Source organism: Sciurus carolinensis, chromosome 8 (assembly GCF_902686445.1).
Source record: "Sciurus carolinensis chromosome 8, mSciCar1.2, whole genome shotgun sequence".
NCBI lineage: Eukaryota > Metazoa > Chordata > Mammalia > Rodentia > Sciuridae > Sciurus > Sciurus carolinensis.
In genome coordinates, this window is record NC_062220.1 from 25,219,027 (window position 1) to 25,242,013 (window position 22,987).

At 36.8% G+C, this 22,987-nt stretch overlaps 1 protein-coding gene and 2 non-coding genes across 4 annotated transcripts in view; all 3 read right to left on the reverse strand.

The window, feature by feature from the left end:
- Calu (calumenin) overlaps window positions 1-22,987 on the reverse strand; it is a 31,987-nt gene extending 9,000 nt beyond the window's left edge. The window contains exons 1-5 of one of the 2 annotated variants that reach the window (XM_047560832.1): window positions 22,891-22,987; window positions 12,501-12,732; window positions 6,923-7,116; window positions 3,258-3,424; window positions 2,366-2,426 (exon numbers count right to left, since the gene is read on the reverse strand). In XM_047560832.1, the coding sequence (XP_047416788.1) occupies window positions 2,366-2,426; window positions 3,258-3,424; window positions 6,923-7,116; window positions 12,501-12,721 (643 nt within the window). In that variant the 5' untranslated portion in view covers window positions 12,722-12,732; window positions 22,891-22,987. Of the gene's footprint in view, window positions 1-2,365; window positions 2,427-3,257; window positions 3,425-6,922; window positions 7,117-7,189; window positions 7,384-12,500; window positions 12,733-22,890 lie in introns of both variants that reach the window. The other variant, XM_047560831.1, reaches the window with a different exon arrangement.
- On the reverse strand, window positions 9,179-9,252 carry Trnam-cau (transfer RNA methionine (anticodon CAU)). The gene has a single exon. It is a non-coding gene; the product is annotated as a tRNA-Met (tRNA).
- Trnal-caa (transfer RNA leucine (anticodon CAA)) lies at window positions 11,233-11,305 on the reverse strand. Its single transcript has one exon. It is a non-coding gene; the product is annotated as a tRNA-Leu (tRNA).

Sequence of the window (22,987 nt, forward strand, 5' to 3'; positions counted from 1 at the left end):
AAACTTTAAAAATTACTAGATGAAAACAGAAACTTTTTTTTTTGGGGTGCTGGGGATCGAACCCAGGGCGTTGTGCTTACAAGGCAAGCACTCTACCGACTGAGCTATCTCCCCAGTCCCAAAGAGAAACATTTTTAAGACATCAATATAGGCAGTGATATTCTGGATAAGATCCCAAAAGCACAGGAAACAAAAGGTAAAAACAGACAAATGGGATTATATTAAACTAAGACACTTCAGTACAGCAAAGGAAATAACAGAGTGAAGAGACAATGAGCAGAATGGGAAAATATATCTGCAACTGATCATCTGTTAAAGGATTAATATCTAGAATATATAAGAAACACAACAAGGAAAAAAAAAATCCCCAAATAACTTGATTAAAATATGGACAAATGATCTAAATAGATGTTTCTCCAAAGACATACAAATGGCCTATAGTGTGTTTATATGTATATAAATAAAAAGCTCAATATCACTCACTAATCATCAGGGAAATGCAAACCAAAAATCATAATAAGGTACTACTCTAGTTAAAATGGCTATCAGAAAAAAGACAGGACTGGGGATATAGCTTAGTTGCTAGAGTGCTTGCTTTGCATGCATAAGACCCTGGGTTCAATCCCTAGCACCACAAAAAAAAAAAAAAAAAAAAAAAAAGACAAAAAATAACAAATGCTAGAGAGGATGTGGAGAAAGAGGAACTTTTATACACTGTTGATGAGAAAGTAAAGTAAATTAGCATAGCCAATACAGAAAACAGTAGGAGATATGGCTCAGGGTTAAGTGTCCCTGGGTTCAATCCCTGGTACCATGTACCAAAAAAACCCAAAAACAATATGGAGGCCCTCAAAACAACAAAACCTAACTAAAGACACATATGATCTAATTGTCCCACTACTGGTTATATGTCCCAAAAAAATGAAATCAGTATATCAAAGAGACACCTGTGGGCTGGGGTTGTAGCTCAGTGGTAGAGTACTTGCCTAGCACAGGTGAGAGGCACTGGGTTCAATCCTCAGCATCACATAAAAAAAAAAAAAAAAATTGAATAAAGGTTAAAAAAAAAAAGAAAAGACATCTGCATCCCCATATTTTTGCAGCATTATTCACAATAGCCAGAATAGTCAATAATCAACTGAGGTGTTCACTGATGGCTGAACAGATAAAGAAAATAGGGTGTATGTATACACAATGGAAACGTACCTAGCCAGCTAAATGAATAAAATAAATAAATAAATAAATATCTCTCATATCCAGCAACATAGGTGAAATAAGTCAGGCACAGGAAGAGAAAAACAGCATGTTCTCTTTCATAGAAGGAAGTTGATTTCCTAGATGAAAACAGTGATCTCTAGAGGCTAGAAAGGGTAGGAGGAGGGGAGGTAAAGAGGGCTGGATAATGGGTATAAGTAAGACAGGGGGAATAAGTTATAGTGTTCTATAGCACTATAAGATAACTACAGTTTATAACAATTTATTATATATTTTTAAAGAACTAGAAGAGAGGAATTTGATGGCACCCAACACAAAGAATAAATGTTTAAAGAAAGACTGATTTGCTTATTGTACTTTGTATACCTGAATTGTCATACTGTACCTCATCAACATGTATAATCATTATGTGTAAATTAAAATAAAAAAGATGTGGGGATTATAGCTCAGTGATAAGAGTACTTGCCTAGCCTAGGTGAGGCTCCCTGTGACTATTACCATCAATTCAACAGGGCATCTGAGATACACTATTTATCTGTGGTGCATAACACTGTAAGCACTAGTCAGTCATATGTGGCTATTAGATCCTTGAAATGCAGCTGGTCCAAACTGGGATATGCTACATATAAGTGTAAAAAAATCTCAACAATTTATTTTATTATGTTTTTGTAATACCAGGGATCAAACCCAGGGGCACTCAACCACTGAGCCACATCTCCAGTCCTATTTTGTATTTTATTTAGAGACAGGGTCTTGCTGAGTTTCTTAGCATCTCACTCTTGCTAAGGCTGGCTTTGAACTCATGATCCTCCTGCCTTAGCCTCCCAAGCCACTGGGATTATAGGCTCAACAATTTATATTATTAATAAGGGGAAATTATAATATTTTGGAATATTAGATTAAAAATGCATTCTTGAAATTAATCTCACCTGCTTTTTACTTTTTTAATGTGGCTATCAAAAAAAATACATATGTGGGTCATACTTTCATTTTGACTGGATAGTGCTGCTATAGTTAGTTTACCACTATTCATCACATTGGTATGGTTTAAGAGCTAAACCATGCAACAAATTGTTTCCATGGGTGATCACATCTTCCCAAATGTCTCAGCTTTTTCTAAGGTAAAAATACTTGAGAAAGAGAGACTTACCAATATACTCTTCTAGATCAATGAAACCATCAGCATTCTTATCTATATCCTCCATTGTTTCCTAAATAGAAAAGAAGAATGAATGAATTTGACAGAAAGTATATGATGTGTCTATATGCTTAAAAGTGATGTTTTCCTAGCTAGAAAACGGTAGAATATTAATGTCACTCTGAGTTACATCCTCATGCCTTTTTTATTTTTTTAATTTTGAGACAGGATCTTGCTAAGTTGCTGAGCCTGGCCTCTACTTGAAATTCTCCTGCCTCAGCCTCCTCAGTAACTGGGATTACAAGGTCATATATTGGCAATTTCTTATGCATCAACCTAAAATAACTGAGTCTTCTTGGAGGAACATTGACACAGCTTAATGATGATAGTCCTTGTTATGCTAAAAGGAGATGTGACCAGTAATTATGTCTACAGCTATAAAAAGTCTATGTTATTAGTAACTGCATTCCGTGAAAATTCTTCAATATCACTGTTAGTTTCTGATCATTGATCATGGGATATTTTTTAAAACAGGATTTCCTCCCATTCTCACTTATGAAACTAACAATGAAATGGCAAAATACATCGTCTGATGTTAAGTATTATCATGCCAAATAGAAAGTCTAAGGCACTTTGGAAAAAACTATGATAGAGCCAGGCACTGTGGCACTTGCTACTCAGAAGGCTGAGGCAGGAGGATCACAACTGAGCAAGACCCTGTCTCGAAATAAAAACTAAAAGGGCTGGGAATGTGGCTCAGTTTAGAGTAACCCTGGGTTCAATCCTCAATATGGATGGATGGATGGATGGATGGATAGATGGACAGGAAAGGCTAAAGAGGGGACACAGTATAAACAGCCAAAAGAGAAACTGAGTTCCTGTGTAGAACCCTGATCTCACCCACCTGCACTACTATGTCCTTCATATAGTCATATTCCTCAGGATGCAGGAAAGCTGTGAATTCTTCCTTTGTGGCAATGAGATCTCCATCCTTGTCTGCCATCTTAAACCTCCGTTCATCTCTAACCATCATTTGTTTATAGTTAAATCCATCATCAGGGTCTGGATCATCTAGAAAACAAAAATTTAGGTCAAATCTGGAAAGAAAACACAAAAGCATGGAGAATCATTTTCCAAGAAATAAAAACCAAGTGATGAAGAAATAATTCTTGAATACACAGGTAAAATTAAACCAAGCAATGAAAAAATAACTCTTGATTACACAGGCAGCAGTCTAAAGACATTCAATTTGGGGATGAAACTCCAGTAATCAATCAGACCTCATTCAGGTCCAAGCTGAATGTAAATGTTTGCCAATCAACATGAAACTGTCTCCTGAATTACTGAACTCAACAGGTCATGTTTTACTGTTATTGGTGTTAAGGCTTGAATTTCCTATTATATCTGGGAAGCAGTGGTGGCTCTAATGCCATACTGAGTTTGAATTCTACCATTCCTAGCTGTGTGTCCCTGGGTAAAAAACTTAACTGTGCCTCAGTCTCATCTGTAAAATGAGAATAACAGTGACTGTCTCATACGGTGTTTTGAGGTTTAAGTGAGAAACAGTAACAACAAAACTAAGTCAAGCACTAAGAACAATGCCTGGCATATAGTTGGCATTCAGTAAATGTCAGTTATTGCTATTTTTATTAAACATTAAGAAAGCAGATATCAAGGACCTTCTGCCTCATTTTAGACATTTGGAGTCATTTTTTTTTTTTCCCAGTCAATCCAGAAACTGACCAAGAGTTATGTGTACTATTCCTCTTCCCCTCATTCAAAATTCTAGAAAATACAAACTAACCTGGAGTTACAGATAATAGGTCAGTGATTGCTTAGGGATAGGGATATAGGGAAGGTGAGATATGAGGAAATTTTTTTGGAGGGGTGATAGATATGCTTATTATATTGATTGCACTGATGGTTTCACTGGTGTATACATATGTCAAAACACATTAACTGTGCACTTAAATATGCAATTTACTGTATGTCAATTATACCTTGATAAAGCTGTTGTTTTAAAAAGAGATTAGATTACAACCAAATTGAATTTAGTCCTATCTATCTGTTATGATGTTTAACTGCACAAGCAGCAGTTAGATTCTATATAAGAATCTAGAAGAACAAAATTTAATTTCCATAAGCTGAAAAAATGTGAAGGAGTTAACCACAGAAAATAAAAGTTGAGTTACTGTGTAAACCAAATGATAACAGATATGAAAATACTTTGAAAAGTAATACAGCACATTAAAGGTAAGAAATTATCGTTCCTACAACATATAGATTAAATATAAAGGGGACTAATTTTCTAAAAAGACCCACAAGGCCCCTTTAATAGTAAGATCATACCACTGACCTTACCCACATCTAATATTGCAGCTCAATCTTTTCACATTTCAAGCACAGTTTAAAAAACTAAACCAAAAACTGCTCTATTTTGTGAGCTGAGCAGCTTGAAGCTTCTTTCTCTGTTGAGTGTCAAAAATATAGTGAGACAGTTTATTGCCTCATAAGGCTTTGAGACTCTAATAACGTACACTGAAAGTCAGAATGGGAGGGAGTTGAAGAATTTAAGGAAAATACCATCTTTCTCAGATACTAAGTCATCTCTTCTAAACAAACATCCAATTTCAGTACCAACTATGTAACAGAAGAAAGGTAACAGAAAAAGTCACTTTACATTTTCAGACTAGATTCTTAGCTAAAAGTCTTCCTCCCCTCCCTAGGATAAACATGGTGACTAGAATTGAGTAACCTAATAGCAAAATGTACATATTAAAGAATGGAAAAGGATGCAATGTTTTATTTTTAATGATGAAACTTATACCTACAGCCCTGCTCGGGGTGTTGTACTTATGCTAAGCACCATCTTATGGCCTTTTGGTGGCCTGTACACAGTCTCTGGTTGGTTCTTAATCTAGTTTTGGTATATAGGCAGGGAGGATTTTAGTGTTTGTTATTCTATTTGTGGTAGAGACAGTATTGACATTCCTTTTGTGAAGAGTGGATTCACTGAAACAGATTTTAACTAAGAGCCAAGATAATTTATACCTGAATCAAAACTGAACCGAGAACACATTTTCACAAAAACTCCCAGTACTTCTCTAATCCAACTCATTACCCCGAGGGCTATCTACCCGCAGGCCTCCAGAGAAAGATGCCTTATAAAGACATAGCTTCTCTAGTCAGTGCTTCAGTTTGTGCACAGTCTCAGGCAGTAGAAATACCCATTACATTGAATCATCTGCCCTGTGAGGCAACAGAGTTCTCAACAAATTTTTATGCACATAATCATACACAGTTGAAGCAGCATTCTGGGCAGCAAGTTAGTGTCTAGGTATGAGGTGAGATTTATTAATGTACCATTTTGTTTAGATCACCAATAGCCTACCCTTTGCTTTATATTTATAATTAATTCTGAAAAAGTCAGGAGGGTGTTGGGCCTTAGCCAGAGAATAAGAAACACAGGATGCCTCTCCATCTGTGCTGGCTTTTTAATACACGTGTTCTTTATTGGGTGAATGATATGTTTGGTTCTTGGCTAAATGTCAAGCATTGAGAGAGAGATTGCCACTTTGGTCTTAGGAATGAGAACAAGCCCAACACAGAAATAAAAGTCTCTTCATCAGAAATGTATGCACTCTTGTAATTAACATGAACAGCTGGCTATCTTGTGGGGAAACAGATCTTTATATATACACTGTTAGTCAGTGGTGGAGAATGCTTCCTTGAACCTAATTTTGCCTAATTTCCAGGATAAAAATGCAAAAACACCATTTATATATTTTTGTCACAAATGGTAACCATGTATAATAGAGGAATCTCATAAATAAAAACACCCTAGATAATCAACTCCATAAGACCACCACCTAGTATTCCATAGCAGGCAAATGTAGAAGTGCCAAAGTCAAAGAAAATTATTAACAGGTGGCACAAATAAAAAAGCTACCAAATCAACAGAAAGCAATCAAAGTAACATTTATCTGCCTTGAAGCATTTGCAAAGCAGTCTGATAAACTCATGTGCCAGAGAAAACAAATGGGAAATCTTTATTTCTAAACTTCAGTAAGCAGACATACTGAAACAGTTAAAATTTTATCAAGGAAAACTATTTTATATAAATTTTATTTTAAGGAAGGCAGTAATTTTCTTCCTCTTCTCTCCAGTTATACAAGAATCTAATTAGGTTTGAATTTCAGGTCTACCATCTTAGTGTGACCATATCAAGAGATATCCAAAGGTCTCTTGTTTTACATTGTTGGAACAATGCAGCCTTTTAAACAAGATGTACTCCAAAAATTTTCTCTATGAGGGATGACAGAAAGAAAAAAATGGTAAAATATATTTGCAAGTTAATGATGTAGAAGATGCCAGACTTCAGAAAACCACAATTAAGCAAATTTAAAAATACATAATATACGAATTTAAAGTTAATAAGATGCAGGGGAATCAGTTCGGCATTGAACTATTTAAGATAGGCACAATTTCTTCCTTTCCTTTACTGCGTGACCCATTTGTTTCTTTGACTCAAGACCATGGTCTCGGCCAAGCTGACATCTTGCCCCTTACCCAGGTAAGTGCCATAAGTCACGTTTCTGTACTCATCCCAGGAGATTAAGCCGTCTTGATTCATATCAAACTCCTGCCATTGGTTTTCAACATTGTCATATATGTATTTCTTCTGGGCGTGTTTAATCCAGGTTTTCAGCTCCCCCTCCGTCACAAACCCATCTTTATCCGCGTCTATTTTATCTACAATCATTCTACAAGACAAAATAGTTACGTTTCAAGGTGCCGGCTCCACAAGGCTTTTTCCCCCAGATAGTAGGGACCTACCTAAAACGTAGCCGTAGGTGGCATTTTTATACTCTTCCCAGGAAACGAGGCCGTCCTCATTGAGGTCATGCCCCTTCCACTGTCGCTCTACATCCTCGTAAATCCAGCGCTTTTGTGCAAATTTAATCCAGTCTTTGAGTTCATCCACAGTGACAAACCCGTCCTTGTCGCCATCTATTTTACTTACAATCTTTCTGTAGAAAATGCAGAGAAATCCAGCAAAAGGTTAAAAGGACACAAGGCTCTGGACGTAGCCAGGTGTGTGCTGTGACCATAGGTGTTATCCAGGCTAACACAAATAAAAAAATTGTCTCTGAAACAAAACTGCCAGACAGGCAACTGAAATTTTCTCTCTTAAGTGGCCCATTTCTGCCTTATAGTGAGCCGTCTGGTTAAGGTAAACACAAGTTACAGCTGGTGTGCTCAGACCAAAAGCAAACCCAGCCTATCTCTTTGGTTAGGTTTGAGCCTATGGTCAGAACTCAGGAGTGAATATCCATGCCTATCTGGGTTCTCATACTACATCAAACACATAAACCTAAATATTTTTCTTTATTGCATTTAGAGGAGAATCTCCATTTCTTTGTAAATAATCATAACCACTGACAATGGTTTTCTAAAAATTCAAAATATTTAAATCAAACTTTAAAAAATGTAGATGCTTTTAGAAAAAGATAATATCCTTTTTAAAAATATCACTTATATTTCAAAGTAAGTTTATCACTTTTTTGGTACCAAGGATTGAACCCAGGAGTGCTTTAACACTGAATTACATCCTGGCCTTTTTATTTTTCATTTTGAGACAGGGTCTCCCTAAGTTGGTTGGGCTGACTTCGAACTTGGCGATCCTCCCGCCTCAGCCTCTTGAGCTGTTGGGATTAAATGCATGTACTACACCTGACCAAAGCAAGTTTATTTTTAAAAACACGTACATAGAAAGAACACTTATCTAAAACTCTGAGGAAATGTAGTAAGAATATATATCTTTGATGAGACTGTTAATAAGCTGAGAGAGTTAGTGTGAAGATTATAAAGCTAATCAATCTACTTCTCTACTCTATGAGCTTCTTTCTTCCAGATCTGAATATCTTAATTTAGGGATTTAAAAATGTTTATGATATGAAAATTCCTATTTAAAGATTCAATCACCTGCCAGGTGCAGTGGCGCACGGTTGCAATCTCAGCAGCTCAGGAGGCTGAGAAAGGAGGATCCCATGTTCAAAGCCAGCCTCAGCAAAGGCAAGATGCTAAAAAGACACTCAGTGAGACCCCGCCTCTAATAAAACACAAAATAGGGCTGGGGATGGGGCTCAGTGGTTGAGTACCCCTGAGTTCAATCCCCACTACCTTCCTCCAAAAAAATAGATGCAATCACCTACTTATAGAGACTCAGATAATCTATATAAAGTCATATAAATAGTTTTGAACAGGAACTTTTAATCAAAACAGATGTGAATCTCAGCTTACTACTATGTTTGACTGTAAAAGACTACCCCTTAGTAGTAAATAATGACTTTTCCAAGTCTGTGTTAATTCCATGAATATGGGGAAGTGATTACATCAAAGAGTACTGGTGACACTGTGAATACAGACTATTTTGATACTGACATGGCATTAGTCATAACTGCATATTACATAAACCCTATAAATAACCAGCACTTTCCTTCAGAGAATATGTAATCTTGTAGCCTTAGCCCTACAATGTTAATATATATATCCTCCTTTAGTTACAAGGAAATAACAACAAAACTTTTTAAAAACTCCACTCAATTTCTGCAGTAGTAGAGCTGGAACTGTGGGCTTCACACATGCTAGGTAAGTGCTCTACTACTGAGCTGCATCCCCAGTTCTTTTTAAATATTATTTTGAGACAGGATCTAAATTGCCCAGGCTTGCCTCAAATTTGTGATCCACCAGCCTCATCCCTCCCAGTAGCTGGAATTATAGGTATGTGCTACCATGCCTGGGGCTTTTTTTTTTTTTTTTTTTTTGGGGTGCTGGGGATTGAACCCAGGGCCTTGTGCACATGAGGTAAACACTCTACCAACTGAGCTATATCCCCAGCTGCCTGGGGCTTTTTACAATTTTAAATCTGTAGAGTTTAAATGATATTAACAGAATTAAGTTATACCAGTTGTGAAAATTTCTGCATTATTATCTACAATGGAATCCAATTTATGCTAAAATGGCATTGGATACCAATAATGCTATTGTACTATTAAGAAAAAAAGGGCAAGGTATCAAAACTTCTATCCCTAAATGATATTTTTAAACTATTATAAATAGCCTGAAGCGTACTGCCCAGATAAAAAAAGACACATGACTATTCAAGATGGGCTTTTTTTGTGAGTGTGTGTGGTGCTGGGGATTGAACCCAGGGCCTTGTGCATGTGAGGCAAGCCCTCTACCAACTGAGCTATATCCCCCGTCCCTCAAGATGGGCTTTTTTAAAGATGAAAGAGGTTGAAAAGCATTCTAGTTACTGGAAATAGCCCAAATGGTTTAATGTAGGGGTTAGAATCTTGTTTTTGGAAAGGGATAGATAATAAATATTTCATACTTTGTGAGACACATGTGGTCTGGCATGAGAACACACATGCACACACATGTATATATGATAACCCTCTAAAAATAAAAAAGTCATTCATGTCTTGCAGTCCATACAGGCTGCAGGCAGTTATGAAAATACACTGGGCACATCCTATTTAAAGCAGGAAGCTTTAATTCTGATCTTTAAAAGCTTGTGTTAATTTATGAAGTGAATGGGGTAGTATACTATGACACTGGAGGACCCTATGGACATAATTATGATGCCACTAAGCCAGCATTTAATCTAGGACAGATATAATGCACTTAGTGGACCTCCTTTTATTACTCTTATGAGGTAAAATATGTCTCTACATGTTCAAGTGGCATAAAAAGCTGACTTTTTTTTTTTTTTTTTTTAAGAATTTGGTCAGTAAATGGCTCTAGAAGGATGCATAATAGTTCTGAAATTTTTGGCAAGCAAAATTTTATATATATATCCATACTTGTGTACTTTTCTAAAGAAGAATCTTTAGTTTTCATTAGACTTCCAAAGTGTTTGAGCCTGTGATTCCCCAAAAAGATAATGAGCTGCTCTAGTTAATTTCTGTAAAAAATATATCAAGGGTGAGAACTTTTTAATATTAAGGCACACTACCTCAAAACAAAAACCTTCATTTGAAGGATAAATATGTGAAAATTAGTGCTTTGGGGGAAGGAGGAGAATGATAATAATATACATGTAGAAAAAATTTCCTATTTGTCAAACCTTAATTAACAAGAAAAAGGTCCAAACAATTGTATGTTAGAATTACTTCTATGGTCTTCTAGGTACTACTGAATATTTCAGAAACAGTAACAAAATTTTGCAAATATGGGTATAAACAATGACTTTTCTCTTAATTGCTTGCCTTATAGAGAGATGGAAAAAAAGGAGGAATCTGTGGTCTTCCAACTCTGGTATATAGTTACCTACCAAAACAATGTTTAGAAATGCCACAGTAAATAAGTTTTTTAAAATAAGTTACCTGGGATTTGTGATTCCAACAGTATGTTATTGCATAAACTAGGGATATCTGTCACTATCTCCAAAATTTGGGAGAAGCAAAAAGTACTTAGTTCATTCATATTCTAATTAAATACAGTCCACTCGTGTTGAACTTTTGATATTTGCTCATAACAAAAAATCAACATTTTTTTCTCTACTGAAAACTGCTAGCAGAACTGTTCTATTGCCTGCAAAGAGCCAGAACATCTACCTTAAATGACACCAAAACTAAGGGACCTTCATTATTTAAGAGTAATTCTGTGAAGAGATTTGTGCAGACTGAATGTAGGATGAACAGGTACAATAGTAAGAGGCATGACAAAGACTGAGAACACCCTCATGCATCTCTATTTTCAGCCTGGAATGTTAGCACAGTTATAAGATTTAAACTGAAAATGAGCACAGTCTCTCAAAGTTAGAAAAGCAACCTAATAAGACTGTTTTTTTTTTTTTTTTTTTTTTTTTTTTTTGGTGGTGCTGGGGATTGAACCCAGGGCCTTGTGCATTTGAGGCAAGCACTCTACCAACTGAGCTATATTCCCAGCCCAAGACTGACTTTTTGATATATGATTTTTATATCTACCTTCTTTCTTTCTTTTTTGGTGGTATTGGGGATTGAACTTGGGGGCACTCTACCATATTCAACCCTTTTTATTACCAGATAGGGTCTTGCTATATTGCCCAGTCTGGTCTTGAACATGCAATCCTTCTGCCTCAGCTTCCTAAGCTGCTAGGATTAGAGGTGTGCACCACAGTACCCAATTATATCTATTTTCAAGTGTCTTGGGGTAGCTGGTTCATTGTATGTAGCAAAATCTTTTAATCACTTTCTGATAATGTTGAAGAATAAAATATTGTACCCTTTAGTCAGACAACACAAAGAAAGAATAAATTTGTACTGAAGTCTAAAGCACACTCTTTAATAATGTCTTAAATCATACCACTATCTCTGATGGCAAAATATTTTTGGAAATTGCTAAGTGGTACAACTTGCCACACAAATCTCTTGAGTACAGCTCAGAAAGTTGTACCAACAGTGCTCACTGAAGAGTCATTTTTAACAAAATTGACTTTTTCTTCAAAAGCAAGGCTTTAGAAGAACCAAAAGACATTCTCAGACCTTCAGTTAGAAATAATCGGCTGGGATTCTCCTAAATAAACTGTATGTAAAAGACTGCTCAGAGAGTCACAGAAGCTATGGCCCAGCCATTACTGAAGCTCTGACAGTAAGACCATTATTTGTTAAAATCTCTAAAGGACAAGATTGGTTTGGCCTGTGTTGAAGGACACCCTGAAAATGATAAACTTTAGAGAAAGTGATAGTCCAAGGGTAAAAATCTGCAATTTTTTTTTGCCACTCAAGGACTAGGCTTGGGCAATAATGAATAGATAGATCACAGATCATTTTTCAAAATTAAAAGCAGCAGAGATAAGATGATCCATGTAAAGTTCTGGGATCAAGACAATACAGTTCAAGCTGGATCTTTCAATACCTGGTACTTTTATGCAAAAATGATTTTTGCTTTGTAGAATGAGATACAAATTGTTATTCAATGAAGAAATGTAGGAAAGCAGGCACTTAATTAAATTTTAGTGGTAGCAATCCTGTGGTTAGCTTTCAGAAGATAGGGTTCAGCCTAAATTTAGTGGTGACTAAATCAGAAAAGAAAAAAAGTATTCACTGATTTATAAAGAATGGTATTACCCTAAGTAGCCCCCTGAGAGCTGGCACCTTACCCAAGCCTTTCCTTGCTCTCTTCTGGTGTCAGCTGATCAAAGGTCTTTGCTTCTTCAGCACCCAAGAAGGCATCATGATCATAATCAAAACTCTGAGCATCATTGTGAACTTTGTCGCTGAGTTGAGGCTCATGATGTACACGGTCCTTCTTTTCTGTGGGCTTGCTCAAGGCAAAGGCTGTGCACAGGGACAAGCACATAAGGAACTGTCGCAGGTCCATGATAATCAGATCTTAAAAAAAAACAAGAGACAGTTGGTAAAGGAGGCAATAAGCCTAACAATTAAACAAGAAAACATTCACGTTCCAGTTAAATTTTTCATGTTCGTACAAGTCTACGCAAGTCATTTATATTACCCAAATATTTTACTTAACCCATACAATAAATATGGAAGAGCATCAGATTCTCAAGATTATCATGGTGGGAAATTTTCACCAGTTTTCTTCATTTGACTGTAGGTTGATAAGGAATTTATAGCTAAAATCTCTACTTTGTAAGTAGTGTCTCTTTAAAAGACATCAAAGTAGAACTTTAATCCTTTTGTCCCAGTGGATAACATTTAAAAGTCAAAGGACCAAGATTTAAATCCTGATTCCAAATCCTTTACTTTTTATACTGTATTAGTGGTCTGGTCTTGAAATCTGGCTGGTTATTAGTCACCTAGGAATCATTTAAATAAGTTTCCCCATTGATTTAGAATCTCTGAAGTTGAGTCCAGGCATCTGTAGCTTTAAATGCTTCTCTCCTGTGATTCTGATGACTATCCCATTAGGAACCAATGAAATATCGAGCAGTTTCCTTGTTCTATAACACCAAGTTTCCCAAGACCAGGTTCAATCATGAATCATCACCAAAGACCAAGCCATTCATATGGTCCTGTCATAAGAACTTTATCCCTCTGCACAGTTGTGTTTCTCAAACGTGCCCAAGCCTAAGAACCACCTGGAGTACTATTCAAAGTATAGAATCCCAGGCTCTTCTCCAGGCCTTCACACTGCTGCTCTGCAGTCACAGATGAACTTCATGAACAAGCACAAGACTGGAACACTTTATTGAAAAATGGAACTAAAAAAACTACAGAAAAGTTTTGGGTTAAAGACCTGTTTAGCATACTCTATAGATATCCCATGGTACTGTCCAGAGATATTAAGGCCATAGAGATAAAAATACCAAAACAAACAAACAATTAAAAATCAAGGGGAAAGGTTTTCTGAGGCTTTCATTTTAGAATTAATCTTTCATCAATGAAACATGGACTCCGAATGGCCTGCCCCCAGTGAGAATAAATTTTTGCAATTTCACATTATCTCTCACTCTTCTCCTGTTATGCCTAATCCCTCGTACCTTTGACTGTGACTTTATTTGGAAATAGAGGGATTTTGCAGATGTGATCAAGTTAAAATGAAGTCATACTGCTTTAGGGTGGGCTCTAATCCAAAGACTGGAGTCCTTATAAGACAAAAATTTGGACACAGACACACGAATGAGAGTGCCATATAATGAAAAAGGCAGAGATTGAAGTGATGCATCTACATGTCAGGGAATGCCGAGGACAGCTGACAAACGCCAGAAATTAGGAACAGCTATGGAAAGATCCTCCCCTAAAGTCTTCAGAGAGTATGGTCCTGCCTACACCTATGAGTTTGAACTTTTAGCCTCCAGAACCGAGCAACAATAAAATTCTATTTTTTAAATTCACTCAAGTTTGTAGCAATTTGTTAACAGCCGTAGGAAACTACAGAAGGCTACAGTACAGAGGGATGCTGTACCACATGAGAATTAAATGAATTACACCCTGTCCTAATCTGCATATTAAACCAGTCAGAGATTTCACCTTTCCCAGGATGTCACTATGGACCTAGCCAGTCTAAGCATTCACATTTTATATGTAAATACTAACAAAATATTTTCTATAAGTTCCCAACTTAGAGTCCCTACAGAATTCCTAATCTTATTCTTGTCTGAAAGTTTTGGGAACCAGAATGAAGGAAGTGAACTGTGTCAGGGGATAAGGAGATTAAATATGCCAAATATATTACACATCTTTCAATGTATCCATTTTTCTTGAAAGCCCCAGTTAGTAGCTAAATAAAGTCAGGTTATATTCACTTGGATTTATACAGTTCTTTGGATTTGAAAAACTAAAATATGCCTAGTATAGCTAAAGGTGAACATGTTATATAAAGATCCCTTAAAGAAATATGTTTAATTGCAACACAACTTAGAGAGCTGACTATAGAAAGGCACAATCTGAGGCCTCCATGAACAACTTTCAGGCTGTGAAAGAGCACAGAGGGCACGGGATGCAAAATTGGGAAAGCAGCTCAGCAGGGGAGTTGGGAGGTCCTGGACTGGTAGAGGATAGACACCAGAGCAGAAAGCATTACAAAATAAATAGGACAGTGCCAATAAAACAAAAGAATGTAGCTAAGGAGGTAAGCAGGGGTGGTTACTCCCCAAGGGCCCATTCTCAAAAAAGATAATGTTACCTGATGATGTGGTAGTTAAGACTGATAAAAACCCATCAGGGGAAGCAAGGAGAAAGCAAGACCATGAGATCCACAGAGAAAGGGGGTAGTGGGTACTTTTCTTATACTGCTCCCACCAATGTTAGACTTGGTTATATTTCTGAAACTTCCTTAACACTTTCATTCCATTCCATCAAACACAAATTTGCATAAAAAGATGCCATATGAAGATGTTAAATGATGACAGCTTGTTTTTAATTTTGGGGTACTAGGGATTGAACCTGGGGTGCTTTACCAATCAACCATAGCTACTGACCTTTTCATTTATTTGGAGATGGGGTCTTGCTAAGTTTTCCAGGCTAGCATTGAACATGTGATCCTCCTGCCTCAGTCTCTCTGAATAGCTAGGTTACAGGTGCATACCACTGCAACCAGCATCAGAGTTTTTATTTATTAAGATAACTGGAAACAAGCTAAACCAGAGAACTGGTAAAACATTAAATCTGTATTAGGGAAAAGTACAACAAGTTTAAAAAGAATGAGTGGATCTATCTTAAGTGAAATATAGCACTCACCAAGATATGTTAAGCACACCCCTGCCCCCCCGAAAAAAGGCCATTTGAAAAGATAATGTCAAGACCTCTTTTTTTTTTTTTTTGGTACTGGGGACTGAACCAAAGGGCACTCAATCACTGAGCCACATCCCCATACCTTCTTATATTTTATTTTGAGACAGGGTCTTGCTGAGTTGCTTAGGGGCTTGCTAAGTTGCTGAGGCTGGCTTTGAACTTGCAATCCTCCTGTCTCAGTCTCCTGAGCCACTGGGATTACAGGCATGCACCACTGCATCTGGCATATGATCTCACTTATATAAAAAGCAAATCAAAACTAAAGAGTCTCCCCAGGTTGTTTACATTTGTATAAAATATAACACATGCATGAAAATGGGGTAGACGGATAAACACCCATGTGTAAATAGTGGTAATCTCTAGGCTCAAGGGAAAAGACAGAGGGGTGCAGTGGGTCAGTAAGGCCAGTATGGAAGTGAACTTTAATGCAAATCTAACTTTTGTAAATAAGTATCCTCTCATATGTATTACCTTTTAATTTAAACATTACAAAAAAATGCTTTCAATAGTAGGTGGCAAAACAAATATTTTCAAGCTATATCTCCAGGCTGGGGGAAAAAAAAAGATTGAAGGAAAAAATGTGTATCTATTTTTAAGACATAAGATAAATATTTTTTAAAGTAAAACATTGCTCAAGGCAAATAACATTTCAGCTGATCCTTCAATAATTCAGTCTATCAGTCACATCAGTTGAACAGTACAGAGAAAAATCAGAGACTTAGTGGCTCTCTTAAATTCAACATCCAAGTAAGTATACCTTTATTTCAAGGTAAAATGAAATTTCTACCTAAAACTAAATAATTCTTTAGATAAATAAAATTTTATGAAACAAGGAACAGAATATGTTGCTGATAATGGATAATATGATCAAGTAATAGCTATGTCAGAAGCTTCTAGAAGCAAGTAAAATCAGGAGTCACTATGACAAGGGATTTTCCTTATGACTACCAATAAGGGAACTTCACATTTAGAAAAATTCTGTAAGTGGTAAATCATATCCTCAGAATAAAAATACAGCATAATACCCTAACAACTCTTGCAAACCCCAAATATTACAAGATGGATAAATGGTTAAACACTTGGGGACCTGGAAAGGATAGAAACTGTATAGTTTTGAGACATGTGGCATAAAGAAATGTAACAAACTAAATCCCAATGACGTACCTTACAGAAATAGAGCAAGCAGTCATGAAATTTATCTGGAAGAATAAGAAACCCAGAATAGCTAATGCAATCCTTAGCAGGAAGAATGAAACAGGGGATATCACAATACCAGAACTTCAACCATACTACAAAGCAATAGTAACAAAAACAGCATGGTATTGGCACCAAAATAGACAGGTAGATCAATGGTACAGAATAGAGGACACGGACACAAACACAAATAAATACAATTTTCTCATACTAGACAAAGGGGCCAAAAATATGCAATGGAGAAAAGATAGCCTCTTCAACAAACGGTGCTGGGAAAACTGGAAATCCATATGCAACAGAATGAAACTAAACCACTATCTCTTACCCTGCACAAAAATCAACTCACAATGGATCAAGGACCTTGAAATCATACCAGAGACCCTGCATCTTATAGAAGAAAAAGTAGGTCCAAATCTTCACCTTGTTGGCTTAGGATCAGACTTCCTTAACAGGACTCCCATAGCACAAGAAATAAAATCAAGAATCAATAACTGGGACAGATTCAAACTAAATAGCTTTCTCTCAGCAAAGGAAACTATCAGCAATGCGAAGAAAGAGCCTACAGAGTGGGAGAATATCTTTGCCACTCATACTTCAGATAGAGCACTTATTTCCAGAATATATAAAGAACTCAAAAAACTACACCAAGAATACAAATAACCCAATCAACAAATGGGCTAAGGATATGAACAGACGCTTCACAGATCTACAAGCAATCAACAAACATATGAAAAAATGTTCACCATCTTCAGTAATAAGAGAAATGCAAATCAAAACTACACTAAGATTCCATCTCACCCCAATTAGAATGGCGATTATCAAGAATACAAGCAACAATAGGTGTTGGAGAGGATGTGGGGAAAAAGGTACACTCATACATTGCTGGTGGGGCTGCAAATTAGTGCAGCCACTCTGGAAAGCAGTGTGGAGATTCCTTAGAAAACTTGGAATGGACCTACCATCTGACCCAGCTATCCCACTCCTCGGCCTATACCCAAAGGACTTAAAATCAGCATACTACAGAGATACAGCCACATCAATGTTCACAGCTGCTCAATGCACAATAGCCAGACTGTGGAACCAACCTAGATGCCCTTCAATTGATAAATGGATAAAGAAACTGTGGTATATATATATATATACAATGGAATATTACTCAGCTATAAAGAATAATAAAATTATGGCATTTGCAGGCAAATGGATGAAATTGGAGAATATCATGTTAAGTGAGATAAGCCAATCTCAAAAATCCAAAGGAAAAATGATCTCACTGATAAGCGGATGATGACACATAATGGGGGGTGGGAGGGGGGCAAGCATGGAGGAAGGAGGGACTGTATAGAGGGAAAAGAGAGGTGGGAGGGGTTGGAGGGAAAGGAAAAAAATAACAGAATGAATCAAACATGAATATGCAAATGGTATGCTGTTACTTCATGTACAAACAGAAACAACATGTATCCCCTTTGTTTACAATAAAAATAAATAAAAAAAAAGAAATGTAACAAACTGATTCACTTTGTGATTTAGAGGGAAAACTGCATTTATGTCTCAGACTTCATATTTTGATACAAGAATATAAGAAGAATCCAAAAGAATAAAGACCTGGCTTAATCATGCATTCATTTCTCTTTCCTTCCACTCTCAATCTTGCTGTGCCCATTCCTCTACTGGCTCCTCCATTTCATTAAACAACACTTCTCAAGTCTCCACCACCCCAAATCTTCTTTCCTAGACTGTTATTTCTTCTAGTTTGCTTTCCTATTATTTCATGCACACAGGTGTGTACACTGCTGACTCTGCTTCAACATTCACTGTCACCTAAAATCTGGCTATCTTACCACTGATGAAACTGCCTAAAAAAGGCTATGAAGGACCACCTGGCGGGTGAGGCCAATGGTTCTACTAATCTTCATCCCTCTGCAGTAAGCACTGCAAAAATCTACACTTTAAATAACTTCTATTTTTTGGGGGAAAAAAAAGCTCTTTGTGCCCACATATACCAACTTCTGGCTATTAGAATCTCTAACAAAAGGCCTCTTGTTTTATGAATATAGACACACACAACAAAAACAAAAACCCATCAAAACCCAACTGTACTAGAAAATCCATACACATATAAAATTTCCAGTAGAAACAAAGAATATCCTTATAAGAGAAAGGATATTTTATGTGGGAAAAATGAAAAGAAATGGTACAAAATAAGTTTTCATATGCCTCATACACACATGAAGAACTATATTAATAGAGTTCATTTCTGAACTCCAATCTGAATTCTGTCATTCTCTTGTCAACCACAATGAAATCAAGTTAGAAAGCTACAAGCTAAAGGACCCGTCTTAGCTCTCTACCAGCTCCAGCACAGTTACACAACAGTTAACATATTAGGAAAATTTATGACATATACAAGTGAAAACTTAGCTGTCTAGCTTTAACCATGTGATCTAGAAAGTAAACCAAGGTTTGTGAAAAATGCATCCCCCACTCCTTATATCAAATGTTTTTTAAGTTTATCTAAAATTCTGTTCCTCCTTTACAAGGGTAGCATCTAATATTTTTTTTCTCAAAAAAAAAAAAAAAAAAAGTGTCTAGCCATTACCCACATGTGACTCCTAAGTACTTAAAATGTGGCTAATGCTAATTAAGATATACTATGTGTTATATTTTATATCAAAAGAATGCTATTTTGAAAAAAAAATGCTATTTTGTTATATAAAATATCAAAATTAATTTCACCTGTTCAAAATTTTCATCCAAAAATTTAAAATGACATATGTGGCTGGTATTATACTTATATTGCACAGTACCATGTTAGTGAGTTACGAACTAAAGGACTAGAACAGGATAAAGGTACTAAGTAGCTATTATCCTTTTGCAGTACGTCACCAATAAAGGTCTTCTGCAAAGTTATTTTCATGAATTATTTCAGTAATCTGAAGGAGAAAAGATTAATGACCTAAGTTTGATTTTAATAATGAGTCATAAGAATCATTTTATTTTATACATTGAAAAAAAATTTCCTTGACAGCTCTAAATTCTTTCTTCTCCCCCCCTTTCTTCCTGGCCACTTTTGATAAAAATCTATTGCTCACAGAAAGTAGATTGTTTTAGGAAACTCAGATGTCTAAATTAAATTCAACTTCTCAGGAATATTAACAATAAGTGATCCCACAATTATGGTTGACCACAGGCCCATTACTCAAATTTAATGAGTGAGAGAAATGGGTGTGGTGGTAAAATTCCAGTTCTCTGAGCTGGATATTCAGCAAAAAAGACATTTCTCCATAATGTAGCCAAGATGGGATCTCACTGTTTAATGTCTACTTCAATTGGGGATTATGGGCAACAGTCTGACAGCAATTTAACTATACTCAACTGTGCCAAGGCCCAGGTTATAGAACTGGGAAAAAGTAGTAATATCATACTTCATAATTTGATGAGATACAATTCTGACAAGCCACTTAGCTAACATTTCTCTCCTGACACATAAATTTATTAGTTAATACATTCTAATTAAATTAATTGTGACAGTGGGAATTCATTTACAAGACACCTAAGTATATGAAAGTACAAAATTTAGCTGCTGAAGGAAAATACCTGAGAATGAAACTAATACTTTAAGCTTCATTAGTTCCATCATCAAAGCAACTCGGAATGAACCTGAAATTTTTCTGGCTACAAAATCAAAAACTTTCTTGTAAGAAAAAAGTTCTAGAAACTCTGGAAGAAAAACATTTCCTTTTGGTTGATGAACTTTAAGTACATAATTAACTATCATAGGAAAGAATGCAAAACGTAGAGACGAGAGATTTGATGTTTGTTAATTTGTTAATTTTGTGTATAAGTAACATGCATGAAGTCTTGAGAACTTGGCAATTATTTTAGTACATTCCCTCAGGGTCAAATGCCTGTAAATAATTTAAGACCCTAGATGAAAAGACCTATTTACTATGATCACTCAAGCTAGAAGTGATCAGTACCAATTCTCCTACATTTGTTTGTACCGCTCCATATCATGATCAAAGGCTACTTTAAGTTGTCTCCTTAGTTCCCCTACAGATTCTACATATTTGGAAGAATTTCTTCATTTAGCTATTATAAATTATTTTTCCTCTATAGTTCCTAATATATTGTCTTGCACTTTTTAGATTACATTTTACCAGATTAACTGGGCAGTACTTGGCAGCAATGTGGTTCCTGCCTGTGTTCTCCAACCTCAAATCCCCTTACTGGATCTGGCTAACTGCCAGCTACATTCAGAAGTGTTATTTCAGCTGCTGTTAATTTACGTTAACTCTAGTACGGGTAAATTACATCAGTAACATCTATATTGAAAAGTTCAGAGAGAGGATCTAGGGCCTTACTTTCTAACAGGCATTTCCAATTGCTATCCCTCCAACATCCCCGGCATCTCCAGGTTACAGAAAACCTGTAATACCAATGAACTGATTGCCTATTCTGGTACAATGTATATACACGGCTATTATTAAGTATTTCTTGATACATTACCAGATGAATGGAAGTAAACATGATGAGACATTGGTTTCAAAGCTCTACTTGAGGCTGGGGATATAGTTCATTTGGTAAAGTGCTTGCCTCATAAGCACAAGGCCCTGGGTTCAATCCCCAGCACCGCAAAAAAAAAAAAAAAAAAAAAAAAAAAAAAAAAAAAAAAAAAAAAAAAAAAAAAAAAAAAAAAAAAAAAGCTCTACTTGAGTACCATATACTCCAGAACACTCAGATTTTTGTTAGTTTATGGTTCTTCTAGTTGTGATTCTTAAAAAGAAAGAAAGAAAGAAAAAATCCCAAACCCTCTGGAGACCCTTGAATTATTGTAAACTCAGATCAGGCCTAGGAGGAAAACTCATCCTATCTACACAAATACAATTTATACGTTATTTCTGATCCCTCATTTGAACTGTTCCACAAATTCTTCAGTGATGACTATCATCTGGTACTTGGTTAACTCAATCTACTGAACGAGGTAAAAAAAAATGCATTTGTCTTAGGTTAAGCTCCATTCCATGGCAAACAGTAATTTATCAGAGATTCTGGGGTTCTCTACTTCCAAGCTCAACAAAATACTAGAACAAAAACAAACTAGATGCACCTATTCACAATTCATTAGCGCTGATTTTATGGTCCAAGTCAGGAAATGAATATACTTCAATTCTCAAAAAACACTTCTCTGGGGCTTTGTATACTTAGGAATTCAAATGAAAAACTCAAACGTTTTAGGAGGGACCCAGAGAGATTTTTTCCTTGATAGAAAAGTAGCTTTCCAAACTGCAAACCACTCAACGACTCTTAATCATAGAAGCTGTAGGGAATTAAGATTACTTCCTAACACGGTATGCCAAAAATCAGAACTGGGATCTAGGGTTTGAAGCAACGAAACAAGGTTTAAAAAAAAAAAAAAAAAAAGGAGCAATTCCTTAATAAAGTTTTTAAGACTGTTCTCACTGCTGACTTGGGTATGAACCAAACACCGGAGCCCGAAAATTTCGATTTTTCTTTGCATTTATAAATGTTTTTAAAAAATCACATAGGTCTTCATTCGTACTTTCCGTCTTCTTCCTACACCCTTTAAGTCAGCGAACACGACTTTATTGGCAGATGCACCAACCCCCGGGATGTGGCCTTGGGGCGGGGCTGGCAGATCCAGGCAGGCGAGTGAGTGGGAGGTGGCAGGCAGCAGATTCAATAACCCTTCCCTACTGCTCTCCGACCTTCAGGAGGCAAACAAAAGTGACCCTCTAGTCTAGGTACACTGTGAATGGTGTAGATCAGGGATCCGAGAGAAAGGACGCGGCAAGCCAGGCATAAAACAGTACCCAACAGAACGTGAGTTAGGGAGCCAAAGTTCGACGGAACGCAGCACTCTGCCCAGAGCGTGTGGGAATGCTAGTTGGGGGTTCCATCCCAGGCTGCGCACGCTGCCCCTGGGATCATGGAAAGGCTCAGGCCCGGAACCGGCGCCAGCAGAGACACGAGCCACCAATGAAAAAAAGCCCACGCCGCTCCAGGAGAAAGGCTCCGGGACAGGGAGAAAACGAATAAAGACACGGCGGCGGCAGAGGAGCTGAGCACCACAGAACTTACCTTTTTCCGCAGCCTCACAGCCCAGGTTACAGTGGCCGCGGCTCACCCACCGGCTCCGCTCACACGCTCAAGCACCGCCCAACCGGAAGCGGGCCCG